The sequence below is a fragment of the Pongo abelii genome, chromosome 1 (assembly GCF_028885655.2).
Source record: "Pongo abelii isolate AG06213 chromosome 1, NHGRI_mPonAbe1-v2.0_pri, whole genome shotgun sequence".
NCBI classification, from domain to species: Eukaryota; Metazoa; Chordata; class Mammalia; order Primates; family Hominidae; genus Pongo; species Pongo abelii.
In genome coordinates, this window is record NC_071985.2 from 36,175,316 (window position 1) to 36,192,071 (window position 16,756).

The following is a 16,756-nucleotide window of genomic DNA, read 5'->3' on the forward strand; positions in this document are numbered from 1 at the left end:
GGTACATTTGCTATTGTCTTACAGATTTCCATAGTCCTGTTCATTTTTTTCAATTTTTGTGTCCATTTTCCTGATTCAATAATTTCTATTAATTTAAGTTCATTTATTCTTTCTTCTTCTATCTCAAATTTGCTGTTAGCCGCTTCAGTCATTTTTTTTCTAGTGAATTTTTCATGTCAGTCATTGTATTATTCAACTTGTGACTTCTACTTAGTTCTGTTTTTTAAAAATATACTTTCTATCTCCTTATTACAGAATCTCTTTGTTGATTCATTTTTGTCATACTTTCCTTTAATTATTTAAACACAGTTTCATTTAGTTCTTTGGAAATATTTACAATAGCTGCTTTAAGGTCTTTGTAAATCCAGTGTCTGGGTACACTCAGAGACAATTTCTACTGATTTTTTTTTTCTGAATATGGGACATACTTTTTTGTTTTGGTGTATGTCTTACATTACACTTCACAGAAAACAGGACATTTTAGATAGTATATTTTAGCAACTCTAGAGTCTGATTTTTTCCCCATGAAGTTTATCATTGCTGTTGGATTGTTTGTTCTTTGTTTGGTAACTTGTTTCAGTTAGATCTACAAAGCTGCTAAGTCCCCTTCCCACTGCATTGTAATGTGCAGCTGCTGACAACTTTCCACATTTTTTTTTCTTTCTAAAGTTGGCTTTCTCGGGGTCACCCCTGTGTCTGTATAGCTTACGGGTCAACCAGTGACTGAACAGAGGTTGTATTCAAATATCTCAGCCCTTCAAGCTTCTGTTCTCTGCCAATGCATAGCAGAACACATTCAAAGTTTAGGTCACAAAACCACATCTGCCCTAGCTTTTACTTTCTTCTGGGCCCATTCCCTGTCCTGTGCACATTTATGCAGCCTCAGGATCAGTCCTCATGGTTTACCCCACCCTGGCAGAACCTTTGCACCTGACCAAGCAGGAAGGGAAGATTGAAAGCAGCCCTGGGTCAAGAGTCCCACTGTTCTTTCCCAGAGTTCAGCTGTTTTTTGTTTGTTTGTTTGTTTGTTTGTTTGAGATGGAGCCTCACTCTGTTGCCCAGGCTGGAGTGCAGTGGCGCGATCTCGGCTCACTGCAACCTCCGCCTCCCAGGTTCAAGCAATTCTCCTGTCTCAGCCTCCCAAGTACCTGGGACAACAGGTGCCCACCACCACGACTGACTAATTTTTGTATTTTTAGTAGAGTCAGGGTTTCATCATATTAGGCTGGTCTCGAACTCCTGACCTCAGGTGATCCACCCGCCTCGGCCTCCCAAAGTGCTGGGATTACAGGCATGAGCCACTGTGCCTGGCCAGTTCAGCTGTTTTTTAAGCATAAACACCTTTCAGATTGTTGTATCCTTTGATCCATTTCCAGAGCACTGAAATGATTGGTTTTTTACCAAATCTGTCTAACTTCATACTTTTTGGGGTAAAGAAACTCTGCCAACTAACTCATGAAGCCACAGCCACTCAAATTTAAGAATACTCACAGTATTTTTTTTCCACAGAAAGTAGTCAAGTGCAACTGAAATATTAAATTATTTATTTACAACATTTGTAGTCCAATACATAGGAAATTCCACTCTTGGATGTTAACCAAAACTTCTATTTCTTCTCTTTCTTTTTCATTATTTCTAATTTTTCTTTCATTCATAATTCAATTATTTGTATAAGTATCAATTGTTTGCCTATTATATGCCAGTCCACTACTTTTTTGGAATTTTGTTGACCTGTGTCAATAGCAGTAGCCTCATTCTTCATTAGCAGCCCTATAATTCCAATACATGCTTCATCAAATTGCAAATTACTGTGTCATGAATGTTTGTCACTGTCCTATCAATAATAGTAACAAAGATATACATGACACTTATCACATGCCAGGTACTATTCTAAGTGCTTATGATAGGTTAACTCATTTAACTCACAACTCTATGAATAGCTACCATTACCTCCATTTTATAGTTGAGAAAATAGAAGCTCAGGGAAATTAAGTAACTTGTTTAAGATCACACAGGTAGTAAGTGGCAAAGATTTGAATTCAAGCATTCTGATTCCAGAATCCATGCCTTAACAACAACATTACACTGCCTCACAAAAGTGAGATCTGCAAATGCTAAGAATCTATTACTTCACTTGGGTATTACCAAATCCATAAGGGGAGTGAAGTATAACTTCAAAAGACTATACTAACAGTCTTTTACTTGAAATTATGTCTAGCACTCAAATTGAACCATACTACACTGTTCATTAAACCTAATTGCTCAAAGACTTTTCATATTAGTAGTTGCTACGATTTGTTAAGAGAAAAGCTATTATTACAAAACAAACATCACAGGAATATCCTACATGTATCAAATCCACTTTCACAATCAGACAATTTATGTCTACTGACTGAAATGTGGAAGGCACCAAACATTTTAATATAAATCTAACATTTCAAATATTTGTAAGAATTAACTGCAATGACAATTATATTTAGTATTTCAGGAAACATATAAACATGTAAGTTCTTTCTTCTTCATTATAAACAACTGGCTTCTTTCTAAAATATTACTTTAAATGTGAAATTCTAAAGGTTCATATTTTGACTTTTACTAAAGTCAATTTAATTAGTTCATGAATTCCTCTATATATCTGCAAGTATAAGTCTACAGGCAAAAGTATAATTGTTTTAACCATGACTATCTTGTTTATTCTGCCATTTTAAAGGCTATAACACACCTCAAGAGAGGTCACACAAAGATTCTACTGCTTAAGAAAATGTCAGCCAGTGGCACATTCAAGTTAATGAATCCAAGACAGCAGCTGCCAACCTCCTTTCTCCTGAAGAACGGGCAACAGAGCTGAGCAATGAGGGCACGAAAATTTGTTTTGGTCTTTTCCTCACATAATTTCTTAAAACTGATTAAGCAACTGCGTCATAATTAACTAATGTACATGCTAAAGCACAAACATACATGCTCTGAAGGATTTTTTTAAGATTGCATTTAAAATATAATTATGTTTACTTTGGCACCATTTACTTGACTTGGACAGATAACTGAACCAGGGGTACAGGGGATTATGAAATCTAAGAACAAAGCAAGGAACTAAAAGACCAAAGAGGAGAAAATTTCCCCCACGTAGAATTATTTCCATATAAATCATTTTGTGATTTTTTTTTTTAAAGTGACCTCTATGACCTGTGAGGTAGTGGAAAAGGAAAGTCAAAATGACAAATTGCTAATCATGCCAAGAGACCCCTTTTCCCTTTCCTGATGATGTTTCCTCAACATGAGTGGTAGTTTCCTTAGGCAGGCCAATGACATAATGCTGATTTACTATATAAGCTATACATATCTGAGTTTGGGGACTTACCATACCTAAAGCCTGGATTCCTTTACAACATAACTTCTAATAAAGACAAAAGCAGAACTTGATAACTTATTATGAGGAATTCTATTTTTAATATTATATAATAATGACTACTTCTTTAAGGAAGAGAAACAAAAAATAGCAGTTGCTAGTCTTCCCTAAATTACTTACTAAAAAATACTTTGAATTTATCTCGTGCCACAACGAATAAGATGAAATCAAATGAATAGCTGTTCTTTTTTTCTCCATTAGAATGAAATGTTTTATGTATCTCTTCATTACCTCTTAATCTAAAGTGCTCTAGGTATTCTCATCTCAGCATTTCCAACCTGATTGTTTCTTTATAGTTTGCATGCTCTGGGCAAATTAATCTTCCTGAAGTACAACTCTAAACTTTTTACTCTTCTCCACAAACTCCAAATCTCAAATTTTAATGAATTAAATATTATCACTTTACTCTTGTTTGGGATGATAGAACCACATAAGAAAACCCCAACTTATTTTTTTATGCTCACCTACTACCCATACCTTTATTTATCTCTCTATTCCAGATAAATCAAACTTTTGTTTCCTAAACTTGGGTCTTTCAGACTCCTTCCTTGCCTTTGTTCACACCATTCATTCCACCGAGACTATTCTCCCCACATCCTTGCCATGCTGAAATTCTAAGGCCCAGCAAAAGTAGCATCCATTCCATAAAAACTTTCCCTAATACTACCACTCCACTGATTATATCCGCCCCCTTCTTTTGACTTGCCACAGTATTTTTTACAACTCTTTAACAGCCTTTATCAATTCCCATGTGGTACGGTTATTTACCTGTCTTAACCTTTGTAGCTTATAGCACTGTGTCTTGTATACAATATTTGTTGAATGAAAGCAAAATCACTCTTCAAGAGAATACTAGTTAATTATCTTCCTAATATATGCTCCCCTGCCCTCTTTTAATTTTTGTTTTCCCTGACTTTTTTTTTTTTAAATCTATGTTTCATTACATAATTTTAGTTCTTGATCTTTTTCAAAGAACTTTTTCCATTATATTTTTCATAAAAGTATAAGGATCCCAAGGCCTTCTTGTTCCTGCTGATAGCCCAGCAATGGGCCTGTCACACCAGAGTACTAACAACCCTCAATATCAGCAAAATTCATTACACGAAACTAGAGGAATAATTTAAGTATGAGGAATCAATCTAAGAAGCTCACTGGAGTTCCAAGCCTGTCTCTGGGATACTGAACTTTAATTATCAATGGTCTCTTTCTTCAAAGCCACCAGAAATGTAATCACTGACACCAATGCCCAAGTTCCACCAATGATGAAGTATCTAACTTGACAAGATTTTCTAATATGTCTCTCCTAAGCAACCTGAGTAGCTTTATAAATAACCTGAGTAAACTTATAAATAAGAATTAAAAATTGAAAATAGCCATTCATATAAGGTTACAAAAGGTAACTGCAAAATTAGAGTAGCCCCAGACAAGCTAAAAGCAATACTCAAATCACAGAGTTACACAAATACACAGAACTGACTAACTGTGAGCCCTAAATTTTGGGAAAAAAAATTAATACCAAGCAGTTTTAACTATACTCTCTAACCCCATCAATACTTTGATGATAGCAAAAGCCTGAAAATATACAGTATTAATTCTGAATGCATCTTTGTTTTAGGTTAAATGGGTTTTTCTTGCTCCAAACTAATCTCTTTTTGAAGTTTTGGAGGTGTGGGCTCTGCTAATCTGCATGGTTGATAAACCTGGCCAATAGGTCAATTAAATTACCTGTTGAATGAGTGAGCGAGCCTCTTCAGAGACACATTCTGGCATGTTCAAAGTAGTGTGAGTATTTATTCCTGCTGGATGGCATTCAACCAGAGTCTGAAACAATCAATCAGGTACACTTCTTATCCCAAATAACATCATATTTTGTTCTATCATAGGATTTATGGACAGCAAGTACAGAGAGCTCAACAACCATTTTAACTGAAGTGTAGTAATCAACACAGTGCCGCCTAAGCAGTTTAGGATGAGGGCTGTGAGCCTATAGAACTTTTAACTGAAATGAAGACAATCACCATGATCACATCATAAGCTTATGCTACTGTCCCGTCGTCCTTAGTTATAAAATTAATGGCTCAGAATATTATAGAAAAGCTTAAATTATACGCAAAACTAAAAAGGGATTTGATACCTTTAAAATGTTTTAATGTTTTAAAAACCCTACAGAGTTTAGAATTTGTTAGTCATAATACTTTACATACATATATAGCACTTTACAGTTTAAATGCATGTAAAGGTGATTTGTAAACTCCCCAGCAATCTTAGGTCAGTATTATCTACACACGTAAGTAGATGACTATTTACAAAAATGTAACTGTTCATTTCCTTCATTTTCTTCATTTTCTTCCCAGGAGGCAATCCGCACAATACTTTATTAAAGTCTACTAACTCAAACATCATACTCAAAAGTCATTCATCTGAGAGTATAATTTCTGTCCTTAAGCTAGAACAGATAGGAAAAATTTATGGTACTGAGAAAAAGATAATGTTAACTTTAATATCTACGTTAATTTTCTTAAATAAGAATTCTCTCCTGGTTTCAGACAATATGTTTAAAACATCCAGAGAATTTTAATACATCCTTACATAAACCTTACAGATTTGACCCTGTTAAAGCTGAATCATGGAAAATTAAAAGAAAAAAGGTTTAGTCATATTTCACTATGAAATGTTATGACATAAAATAACTTTACCATCAATTGATTCAATGTAATGCAATCCAACTTTAAAAAAAAATCTGGACTCTTGATAAACTTGCATTTCTCTACTTGCTTTCGATATCAAAATTTTTCTTGCTTAGTCCCTGACTTAAAAACTAAGGGTGAAGGCTAATGTTCTCAATTTGAAATCAAGGTAGCATCTGAGTAAATTTATTAAATGTCCAGGCCACTGCTTACCTTGCCAGTGAGAAGTTCAAAGAGGACAGCACCCAAACTCCACCAATCACAGGCTTCAGTTTCTTCAGTGATTGCTCCAACCTCTAAATACACCAAAAAAGGTTGATATTAAAATTCCAAAGGTCAATTAAACTTTCAAAATTAACATGTATTAGCAAGGTGACCTTTTAAATGCTGAGAGAGCATACACTAAATACTACTGGGCTTTCAAAATTCCTGAAAGTTACTTATCCCTTTGGTCACCTACTGCGGTTGCATTTTTTTTTTTTTTTGATGCAGTCATATATTAAACTCAGACATTTGTTCGTCAGTTGATAGAGGGACACCTTCAAGATGCTTTACTTAAAAGTTACGTGAACCTACTAGATCAGCATTTTGCTTAATTTTTTACATTTGAGAATGTATAGCCAATTCTACCTCATGGGTGATTTTTTTGTTGTAGAAATAAAGACCCTTCAGGTTCTAAAGGAACTTTAAAAATTATCTAAACCAATATTAATCATCCTTTTACTTGCAGGTTAGAAACCAGAGAGATGAAATGCCTTGTCCAATGTCATATTGTAGCAGAAGAAGACCTAGTTTACAGTATCATCTTCCCTTTCCTATGTAATCTATTGTTTTCAACCAAAGGAGGAGCATGTGAAATGCAAATCCACCCATTTTGCTAAAGTACAGATAGATACATTGTTTTAAGCCACGGCTGAAACTATTGGCTAAGATAAGGGATTTTAGAATATCTACAAATTACACTTTTATCTGTGTTATCCCTATCTCTCACCAGCACAAGTTCCTGAAATGTAATTTGAGTTTTCAGGTGTCACCTTTCAGGTTCCTGCACCAATCAGCAACAACTCCTCATTTCACTTTTTTTTTTTTTTTTTTTTGAGGCTTTTAGCCCTTACGTTATCTTGTGCTTTCCTAATGGCATTAAATTAGTCCTGAAACCTTGCCAATACCTGCCCTTTCATTTCCAATTGACTGAAAAAAAAAAAACCCTACTATTTGACTATAGGTAACCCACAATTCATAACTACTTTCAAGTTTATAAGTAGTTAGGTTGGAACTTGGAAAGTAAAACATGTAAGTGGTACTCAGGTGCCTAGCCTTTTAACCAATGCTTAGTCATTCTACTTGTGTGGGAGAACCCCAAACTTACAAAATAGCTTGAGCAATAGTCTTAAAGCAAAAGTCATATGGACCAGAAAAAGAAAAAGAGCCATTCCTGTGCAAAACACTGAAATTACTCCATTCAGCAACCTTTTTCTACATCCCTTTTCTGAGGTTCAAACAGCCTATATGGAACTCTACCACTTCACAGCCCTTCCCGAGCCCACCCTCTTCCTGAAGTGCTTCATGCCAAATCACAATTTCCATTCTCCAACTAGCTGCTCTCAACTAGGTAGTAAAAAGAAACCAGATATTAACTAATTCAAACTAGTATGTGAATGACTCGAAGTCTCCTAACGTTCTTAGAACTATTTGCATTTATAAAATAGTTGCTTGTTTGAAAAATTGAGAACTACCTAACAATAGAGATTTAATCATATATGTTGTGGCACATCTGTATGATGGATTACTACTACATAACCATTTTAAATAGGGCTGGGTGCGGTGGCTCACACCTGTAATCCCAGCACTTTGGGAGGCTGAGGCAGGTGGATCACCTGAGGTCAGGAGTTCAGGACCAGCCTGGCCAACATGGCTAAACCCCATCTCTATTAAAAATACAAAAATTAGCCGTGCATGGTGGCAAGCGCCTGTAATCCCAGCTATTCAGGAGGCTGAGACAGGAGAATCGCTTGAACCCAGGAGGTGGAGGTTGTGGTGAGCTGAGAGCGTGCCACTGCACTCCAGCCTAGACAACAAGAGTGAATACTCCATCTCAAAAAAAAAAATAAAAATAAAACACCTACATATACTTAAGTGAATGTTTGTATATATAAACATATAAAAAGCTATAAAACAATACAATTCTAATTTTAAAAGTACACATTTAGAAAAAAGACTGGTAAGAAAACATGATAAGACATTTTACCGATTTGCCTCTGGGGTGGTGAGTTTTTTTTGAGACAGAATCTCACTCTGTAGCCCAAGCTGGAGTGCAGTGGCGCAATCTTGGCTCACTGCAACTTTCACCTCTGGGGCTGAAGCAATTCTCCTGCCTCAGCCTCCCAAGTAGCTGGGACTACAGGTGCATGCCACCACACCCAGTTAATTTTTTTGTATTTTTAACAGACACGGGGTTTTACCATGTTGCCCTGTGTGGTCTCAAACTCCTGAGCTCAGGCAATCCACCCGCCTTGGCCTCCCAAAGTGCTGGGATTACAGGCATGAGCCACCGCACCTGGCCAGTGAGATTTTTTTATTACCTACATGAATATGTAATTGACACAAATGTTTAAATTTTTAAAGTACAGCAAGATGATATGAAAACATTCAGGCTTGTTGGAAAAGTTACTCTGGAGCAGGGAAGAAAAACTACGTAAACCAATCCTCCCTTCTGTTCATCCGCATAGTTTTTTCCACAACTTTAATGCATGAGAAAGAACAATGAACTAGGAATCAGGAGTCCTGGGTTGAGTCAAGGAATTCACTTGATCTCATCTATAACATGAGGGTTAGAGCTGAAGGGCTCTAGGAACTCTATGATTTGATACTCAAGGATTCTCTAAAATAATGATACTCATGAAGGACATATCCCTGGGTGCTCTCTTTCAAAGTACATATGCTACTCCTCCCAGATTCAAATACATTACCCTCACCCCCATTCCTGTTTCACAGGGAGCCACTATCACCTTTGGAAGTCTACTCTTGGACTTTATAAAGGGTGTGTGTTCTTAGAAATGTTAGCAAAGTAAAAGGGAAATTTATCATAGTTCTATCATAAAATATAACCTTTTGTACATTTCCTTCTAGTCTAAAACAAGCGATGAATGACATCATTTCCCTGCTCAAAATTCTCACTGACCATCAGATAACATTCCAATTTCTTGCTTAATCAGGTATATATATACAATTCGGCTTCCATAATAAGATATCAACCCATCATATTCATTCAACCAACACACATGAAGCAGCACAAATTAGGCACTGTACTAGGCACTATTCCTCCACAGAATTCTATGCTTTGGCCACATTGTTAAATAATGTGAAGCTAAAATCAGTTTTTCCCCTAGTATAGTTAGTGGTTTTATTTCTTAAGTATCTTTTTGTTCAAGAATTTCATTTGCTCCATTTTCTTTAATCATATCACAAGCAGTGTATACTTTTTAGTATTATAAGGATCACCTGAAGTCAGGAGTTCGAGACCAGCCTGGCCAACATGGCGAAACCCCATCTCTACTAAAATACAAAAATGGGCCGGGTGCAGTGGCTCACGCCTGTAATCCCAGCACTTGGGAGGCCGGATCATGAGGTCAGGAGATCGAGACCATCCTGGCTAACACGGTGAAACCCCATCTCTACTAAAAATACAAAAAATTAGCCAGGCGTAGTGGCACGCATCTGTAGTCCCAGCCACTCGGGAGGCCGAGGCAGGGGAATTGCTTGAACCCAGGAGGCAGAGGTTGCAGTGAGCCGAGATCATGCCACTGCATTCCAGCCTGGGCAACAGAGCGAGACTCCATCTCAAAAAAATAAAAAATACCAATACAAAAATTAGCCAGGTGTGGTGGTGTGCACCTGTAGTCCTAACTACTTGGGAAGCTGAGACAGGAGGATCACTTGAACTTAGGAAGCAAGGGTTGCAGTGAGCCAAGATCACACCACTGGACTCCAGCCTGGGCGACAGAGTAAGACTCCATCTCAAAAAAAAAAAAAAAAAATGTTTTACCTGTTTACAATTCAAGATCCAAAGTTATCTGTCAGCCATCAGTTTTGAATGTGCCACCAACCAGCTTTACTTCCCATTTATAATGCTGCTTTGTTCACAGTAGGTACACATTGCAATAATGATAGCAGCAATAATAAAACAGCAGCTACCATTTCCTGGCTGCTCACTACATGTAAGAAACCATGTTTAATACTTTACATGAATTATTTACAATCTCTAAGCAATCTTATGGAAGAACTTATTTGGGTATGGTGACTTTGGGAGAGAATATTGTTATTTATGTGCCCAAGAAGAAGCAGGACATCTGATCCAGTTAACTTAGAGATGTAAAAATTAATGAGATGGTTTATAGGGTCTAATAACATGTGCTAAGGAGCTCTAGACTGAAGCCCCATTCTAAGTCTCTGCTCATGACGTTCCAAGTTAAAACTGAGCAGAGGATTGCCCAGATGGGTCTGTCTAATCAATGGCTAACATATTTATAAAGGTACCTTTTAAATTCAGCAAAAGGTCCAAAGTGCCACCAACAACGTAGCCTAGATCCTCAAAAGCTATACATTATGTTTGTTTTCCACACCACTGCAGGGAACATGCACCCCAGATGAAATGTGTTAGTAGGGAGGCTGAGGGGGAGTGTGTTCTTGAAGCCACAAGATAAGCACAGTCCATATTCCTGAGCCTCAGAGACTTTTGTATGTGGGGAGGGGATGGAGTATTGTTTTACTATTAATATTTTTTAAAATAAATAGATCATTATGGAACACAATGTAAAATTTGCATGGATTTGCAAGATAAAAAGACTTCAAAGAAACCTCAGAATCTTATTTCACTGGTCCCCTGGGATACTCATTTCATATCACTTCTATAGTCAAGTACATACGCAGAAAAATTTGAGAGGCACTCATGAGACAGACAAGGTGGATTCCTGTATTGGTTTCTGTGAACTTGCTCAACTGCAGCGTCTAAGAACTAGGCTTTACGCTGCTTTGAAATCCCTAAGTAATCTTCTGCCAGGGTCCTTAACAGGTAAATAATGACCAATGTACTGCTCCAAATGTGGATTGCCACAGTGTCTGATGAGCCCCAATCTGAATGGGAGACAACACAAGCAGCAAGAGACCTAAGAATCCCCTAGAGGAAGCCTGTGCAACCCACAGCCTGTGGGCTGAATGCAGCCCAATGCAAATTTGTAAACTTTCTTAAAACATTATGAGATTTTTTTGTGACTTTTTTTTTTTTTTAGCTCATCAGCTATCGTTAGTGTTAGTGTATTTTATGTGGCCCAAGACAATTCTTCCTTCAATGTGGCCCAGGGAAGCCACATGATCGGACACCTCTGCAAAGCTTACTTACATTCCCACTCCTCAGTGGGCTTGCTAGCTAGTCCGAGACACCAAGCGGCACCTGAGATAACTGCTGGAGACACTTTAGCTAAGCTGTCAGCCACAGTCTACCTCTTCCACTCCCCATTTTCCATCTTTCCTGGATCTTCATCTCCTCTCTTCCACGGACAGCCTGCTTCATTTCCTCCCCATTGACTTTCTTTCTTGCCTCCTCTCGGATATGATTAGTTCAGCTTTCTAACACACTTAGGCCTAAAGACACTGCTGGTCCCATCTAAGGAAAACTGCTTTTGAAACTACGAAGGCAGCTAGGCTGAATGTCATCTTTAATCTGACCGGAGTAGTAGAGAAGGATAACAACTGTAAAAAGGTAAATTGGTTTTTCATGGATACCAGAAAAGAAGACATTGAATAATTTTTAAATCCATCCCCTTAACAATGCAGCTTGAAACTGTTCAAAATGACTTTATATCAAGCAGAGATTCATTAATTAATGTGAAATTGGTATCATGACCAACTGTCCTTGATTTTCATACATGACTCTAAGCTACGATAAAGAGTTCTGTATTTAGGCTGTATTTAGGTAAGATATAAAGAAGAACTTCCTAACAGCTAGGAAGCTTAAATATTAGAACAGGTGAAGGTAAGTAGTTGTAGAATTTCTTTATAGGTATTAAAACAGAAAAAAAAATTCTTTCAATTATCAGAACAAAGGACTTTACTTGGTTGCCCTTTTAACATCCTTAAATATCAGTAATTCTTAGATTAAAAATTTTAAGATACACGCTGAAACTGTATTGCCAAAAAGAAGCCTGAGGTTGTGTGGCTGTCAAAGACCACTACTCTAAAACTACTTTACTTGCAAACTCTATATAAAAAATCTAAGCATAAACCAACAACACTGATTTATATATAAGGCAACATGATAGTTACTACAAACATCAGGTATATGTGCCTAAAATCAAAAGTAGAGAATGAAAAGAAATACCATATAAGTCTCTGAGGCTATTTTAAAAGAATAATACAGTGAATTTGAGAAATCCCCTTTAACTCCTACCTCAAATTTGAAAAATCTCTAGAAACAAGTAGAAAAACATTTTGTTTTCCTTTTTTTTTTTTTTAAGGTTCTCATCCTGTCACCTAGGCTGGAGTGCAGTGGCAGGATGATGACTCACTGCAGCCTCGACCTCCTGGGCTCAAGCAATCCTCCCACCTCAGCCTCCTAAGTAGCTGGGACCACAGGCATGCACCACCACACTTGGCTAATTTTTTTATTTCTATTTTTTGTAGACAGAGGATTTCACCATGTTGTTCAGGCTGGTCTCAAACTCCCAGGCTCAAGTAATTCTCCTGCCTTGGCCTCACAAAGTGCTGGAATTACAGGCACGAGCCACCACGCCTGGCCTAGAAAAATATTTTAAAGGATAAATTCTACCACTTATTTTTTTGCCGATTTTCAAAACATTTTTCCTATAAAACACAAGGTGTTAAGTTTCTGGGCATGCCCCATTCCCTATCACTACATTCTATAATTGCAATTTCTAGGCTTGGTAAACAGTATCCTTATTCTCCACAAGTATAGTGGCACACTACAGGCATTAAGAAACATGATCAGAGAAAAACAAACTATTACCTCAGAAAACAATTTCTCAGTTTATTCCCACAAAAACTCAAAAAGAGATGGTGATATCAAAGAATCCTGGATTTTTGTCCTTAAGTCAAACAGATGTATTGCCAGAGCTCTGGTTATGCTGCTGTTTGAGCTTGGCTGAGTATATCACTATGCTTCTCTGAAAATGAGAAGAGCCAGACCTCTAACATTCTTTCAGCCTCTTATAATCTGTAATTTTATGATCCTGAAAGTGTTTTCAAAAGCACTCATGAGCCTTTCTCATAACTTCTTCTCCCTCCATTAACCTAAGATGCCCAAAGAGTGGATTATGCTAAGATGAGCAAGCATTCCTCAATCTTCTTCCTTTTCTCCTTTCTATACATAGCCACTCCTCTCTTTCCCTAAAAGACTAATTACCTGGTGGTAAGTGAAATGAATCAGGGTCACTAAATCTAACCATTATCATCTTTTAATGTAATGGAGACACAGAATCAGCTCCTGATTAAATTTCAACTCATCCATAAATTTTTAAGGACATCAAACATGTGCAAACTGTTTAATAAAATTCTAGAAATTTCACTTCAGTATTCTGATATTCTAACTACAATATAGAATCTTACTGATTCATACTAATGATTCAAACTATCATATTTCACAAGTGAATAAATAAGATTAAATAAAACAAAGATATCAAAACATAAAATGTGCTTTGCCTACCTTTGCTTTACTCATATTTAACACCTCATAGAACACTCTTCAATAAGCCAAGATATTTTTCAGAATAATAATGCTGTCTTGGTAGCCCATATTGCCAAAGAGCTTGCTAAAACACAGAATAACAAAGTTTTATAGTCCTTATGATATTCAGAGTCTTCCAAGTCTCCCTCTTACAGCCAAAATAATAATGTTTACCCTAAATCCAGAACTGCAACTATAATAAGCTTGGCTCCCAAAAGTAAAGGAGCAAAAAAGCAGAAAGCTTGGACTCAACCATAAGATGTCTATATAGCGATGGGAAAGGAAAGGAAAGAAGAACAGTACACACTCTCAGACTTGAGGAAGTTTGAAAGACATTGGAGAGACTATGTGATTCCAACATACTAAAATCATGATGTAGGCTTCATGATGTATGCTTATCTAAGGGTACAGGACTTGCCTTTTAAGATTATACAATTTAAACTGCATGGATTTGTCAAAGACATGACGCAAAAATAACCAAAGACAGATCTAACATTATACTGGAAATTGAATCGAAAATTGAGAAAACTAGAAACTGCAAGTTAAACTCAAGCTTTAAACGAAAACGTTTCCATAAAGTTTTATAAACAAGAACCATCTTGCATTTTAAGCAATTGCGGGGCCTTCAACATCCCAAATTCAGAATTTATTTTTCTTTAAAAGACATCACTTTTAAAATGCTTAATAAGGGAATCTGATATTCCACATTTACAGATATGTGTTAAGACACACCGTCAGACTGGTGAGGCCATCTGACTCAGTTCCCTGGTTTTTCCACTAAAGGAGCACCACATAGATCATCTCATTCGTCACTTTACCTTTACTAACAATATAGTTACCCATCCCCATTCCAAAAATTCCCAGAGACAAGTCCATAACCTCCTTCTGGCAATATATTCTGTTGTTGCTATCTTCTCTCCCCAAGATACAGCAGGAAATACAATATGTTCAGAATCTTCTTAGAAGAGAATTTCACTTATAGAGAAATTCTATTGTAATTTAGAACTCCTAAACTATTTTTCTTAACTAGGCTTTTTTAAGTGAATAGAATCTTAAAAGACTCATTTCTTTTCACTCTCAAAGTTATAGCAACTGTGGAACTGTTATTAAGAAGTCATATAAAATTTAATTAAAAAGCAGCCATCATTGTAAATAAAGTGTTCATGTAATACTCAAAATAAACCAATAGTTAGATGCTGGAAGAATTTATCACATAAGTAACATAATGCTTTATCCAAATATCAGAATGATAGGCCAATTTTAAGGCCACAAGATCCATACAACACATTAAAATGATAATCAGTAGTAAATACACTAGGGAAGAAGGTGAAAGATAAATATAGTTTTCTAATGCCATAGGATTTTTTCTCAAAATAATAAAAAATTTTCACTTTAAATATCTGACCTTAAGGATTCCAAAGTTCTCTTTGGGGGAAAAAAACCATAAGGAACAAAAATATATTAACTTTCAGGATCAAAAAAAGATCTCTGGTAAATAAGACAACATAAGAACAAAGGCAAATTCTTATAAACCTTAAAATTAAGCACAATGTATACCTTTATACTATCAGAAAGGAAGCTGGAATGTCTAAACTTTTTATAAATTCTGTAAGTGTTCAATTAGAAATGCTGTTACAATTGGTCAAGAATTTAACTTTCTTCCAAGGGAGTCAGACTTCATTAATGGATTTAGGAGTAGAGAAAGGTTAAAAAAATCTAATCTGTCATTGGTGACAACTTCAACCAAGGAAAAGAACATCTTTCTTTTTGCAATGAGCATTCCATGTCAGCTAGGGCACAGAAACATTAGTACTGTGTTCCTACACAGACAATCTTTCCCTGCAGCATCTGTTGCTAATTGAAAGGGACTAGAATTACAAAATCCTAGTCAATTTCTCTCACCAGCTCTTGCTGTGTATAAAGATTTTCTATGCAGGGGCTGAGCATTAGTCTTCCACTGCAGCTGATGACTAAAGAGCAAAGAGAAAGAAACACAGAAGAAAGCATTTTTTGTATCCGACAATATATGGAACTAAACTGTGGGAAGGGGGACAGCTAAGCATGTCTTTTGTTAGCTCAGAAAATTATCATTCTATAAATACAACTATTCACCTATAAAGGTCTATTAACATCCTAGTTAACCAATTGTATATTTCTTCTGTTTGGGTAGACTCCTTTTCATGTAAATCTTCAAAAGTGACGTCAATATTATACCAATTATGTCTTTTATTTCTGGCTCCTAGGCACAGTGCCTGGGACACAGGAGGCATTTAATAAATGTTTGTTGAATAAATATATCAATCTTGTATTTTGTAGCACTGTCCATTCAAGGCATTCAAAGTACCTCCAAAGCCCTCATCACATTCATTTTCTTTAAGTTCCATTGAGCATGCAGATCTACATCAAGTCCTTTTGCACTTTTACAAGTTGTAGGCTAAAAAGTTTAAAACATTATCTAAAGCATACTCAGTAGCAGGAAGAAACAAAGATTAGAGGGTGAGAGTGGAGGCCAGTCAGCTGACTGCACTATTCCAGGCAAGAGATGAAGGCAGCCTAAACTCAGGTGGTGGAATGGACACCTTCCAGTGCTCCCCATGCAAAGCACAATGACTGCCTCTGGATGGTACAGTTTGCTCTGGCACAGGTGGCGTGTGCTACATCAAGAAAAGAAAGCTGGGCTGGGAATGGTGGCTCACGCCTGTAATCCCAGCACTTTGGGAAGCCCAGGCAGGTGGATGACCTGAGGTCAGGAGTTCAGGACCAGCCTGGCCAACATGGCAAAATTCCGTCTCTACTAAAAATACAAAAAATTAGCCGGGGCATGGTGGTGGCCACCTGTAATCCCAGCTACTTGGGAGACTGGAGCAGGAGAACTGCTTGAACCCAGGAGGTGGAGGTTATAGTGAGCCCAGATCACACCATTGC

The 16,756-nt window shown here is 36.8% G+C and overlaps 1 protein-coding gene across 18 annotated transcripts in view; it reads right to left on the reverse strand.

Annotated features, from left to right (window-relative positions):
* RPS6KC1 (ribosomal protein S6 kinase C1) overlaps window positions 1-16,756 on the reverse strand; it is a 328,215-nt gene that overhangs the window by 112,863 nt on the left and 198,596 nt on the right. For all 18 annotated transcript variants that reach the window (XR_008509987.2, XM_054520581.2, XM_054520569.2 and 15 more), the window contains 2 exons: window positions 6,307-6,389; window positions 5,132-5,227 (listed from right to left, as the gene is read on the reverse strand). Coding sequence is in view for 17 of the 18 variants with exons in the window: in XM_054520581.2 (XP_054376556.1) it covers window positions 5,132-5,227; window positions 6,307-6,389 (179 nt within the window). In the remaining variant the exon portion in view is untranslated. The remainder of the gene's footprint in view (window positions 1-5,131; window positions 5,228-6,306; window positions 6,390-16,756) is intronic.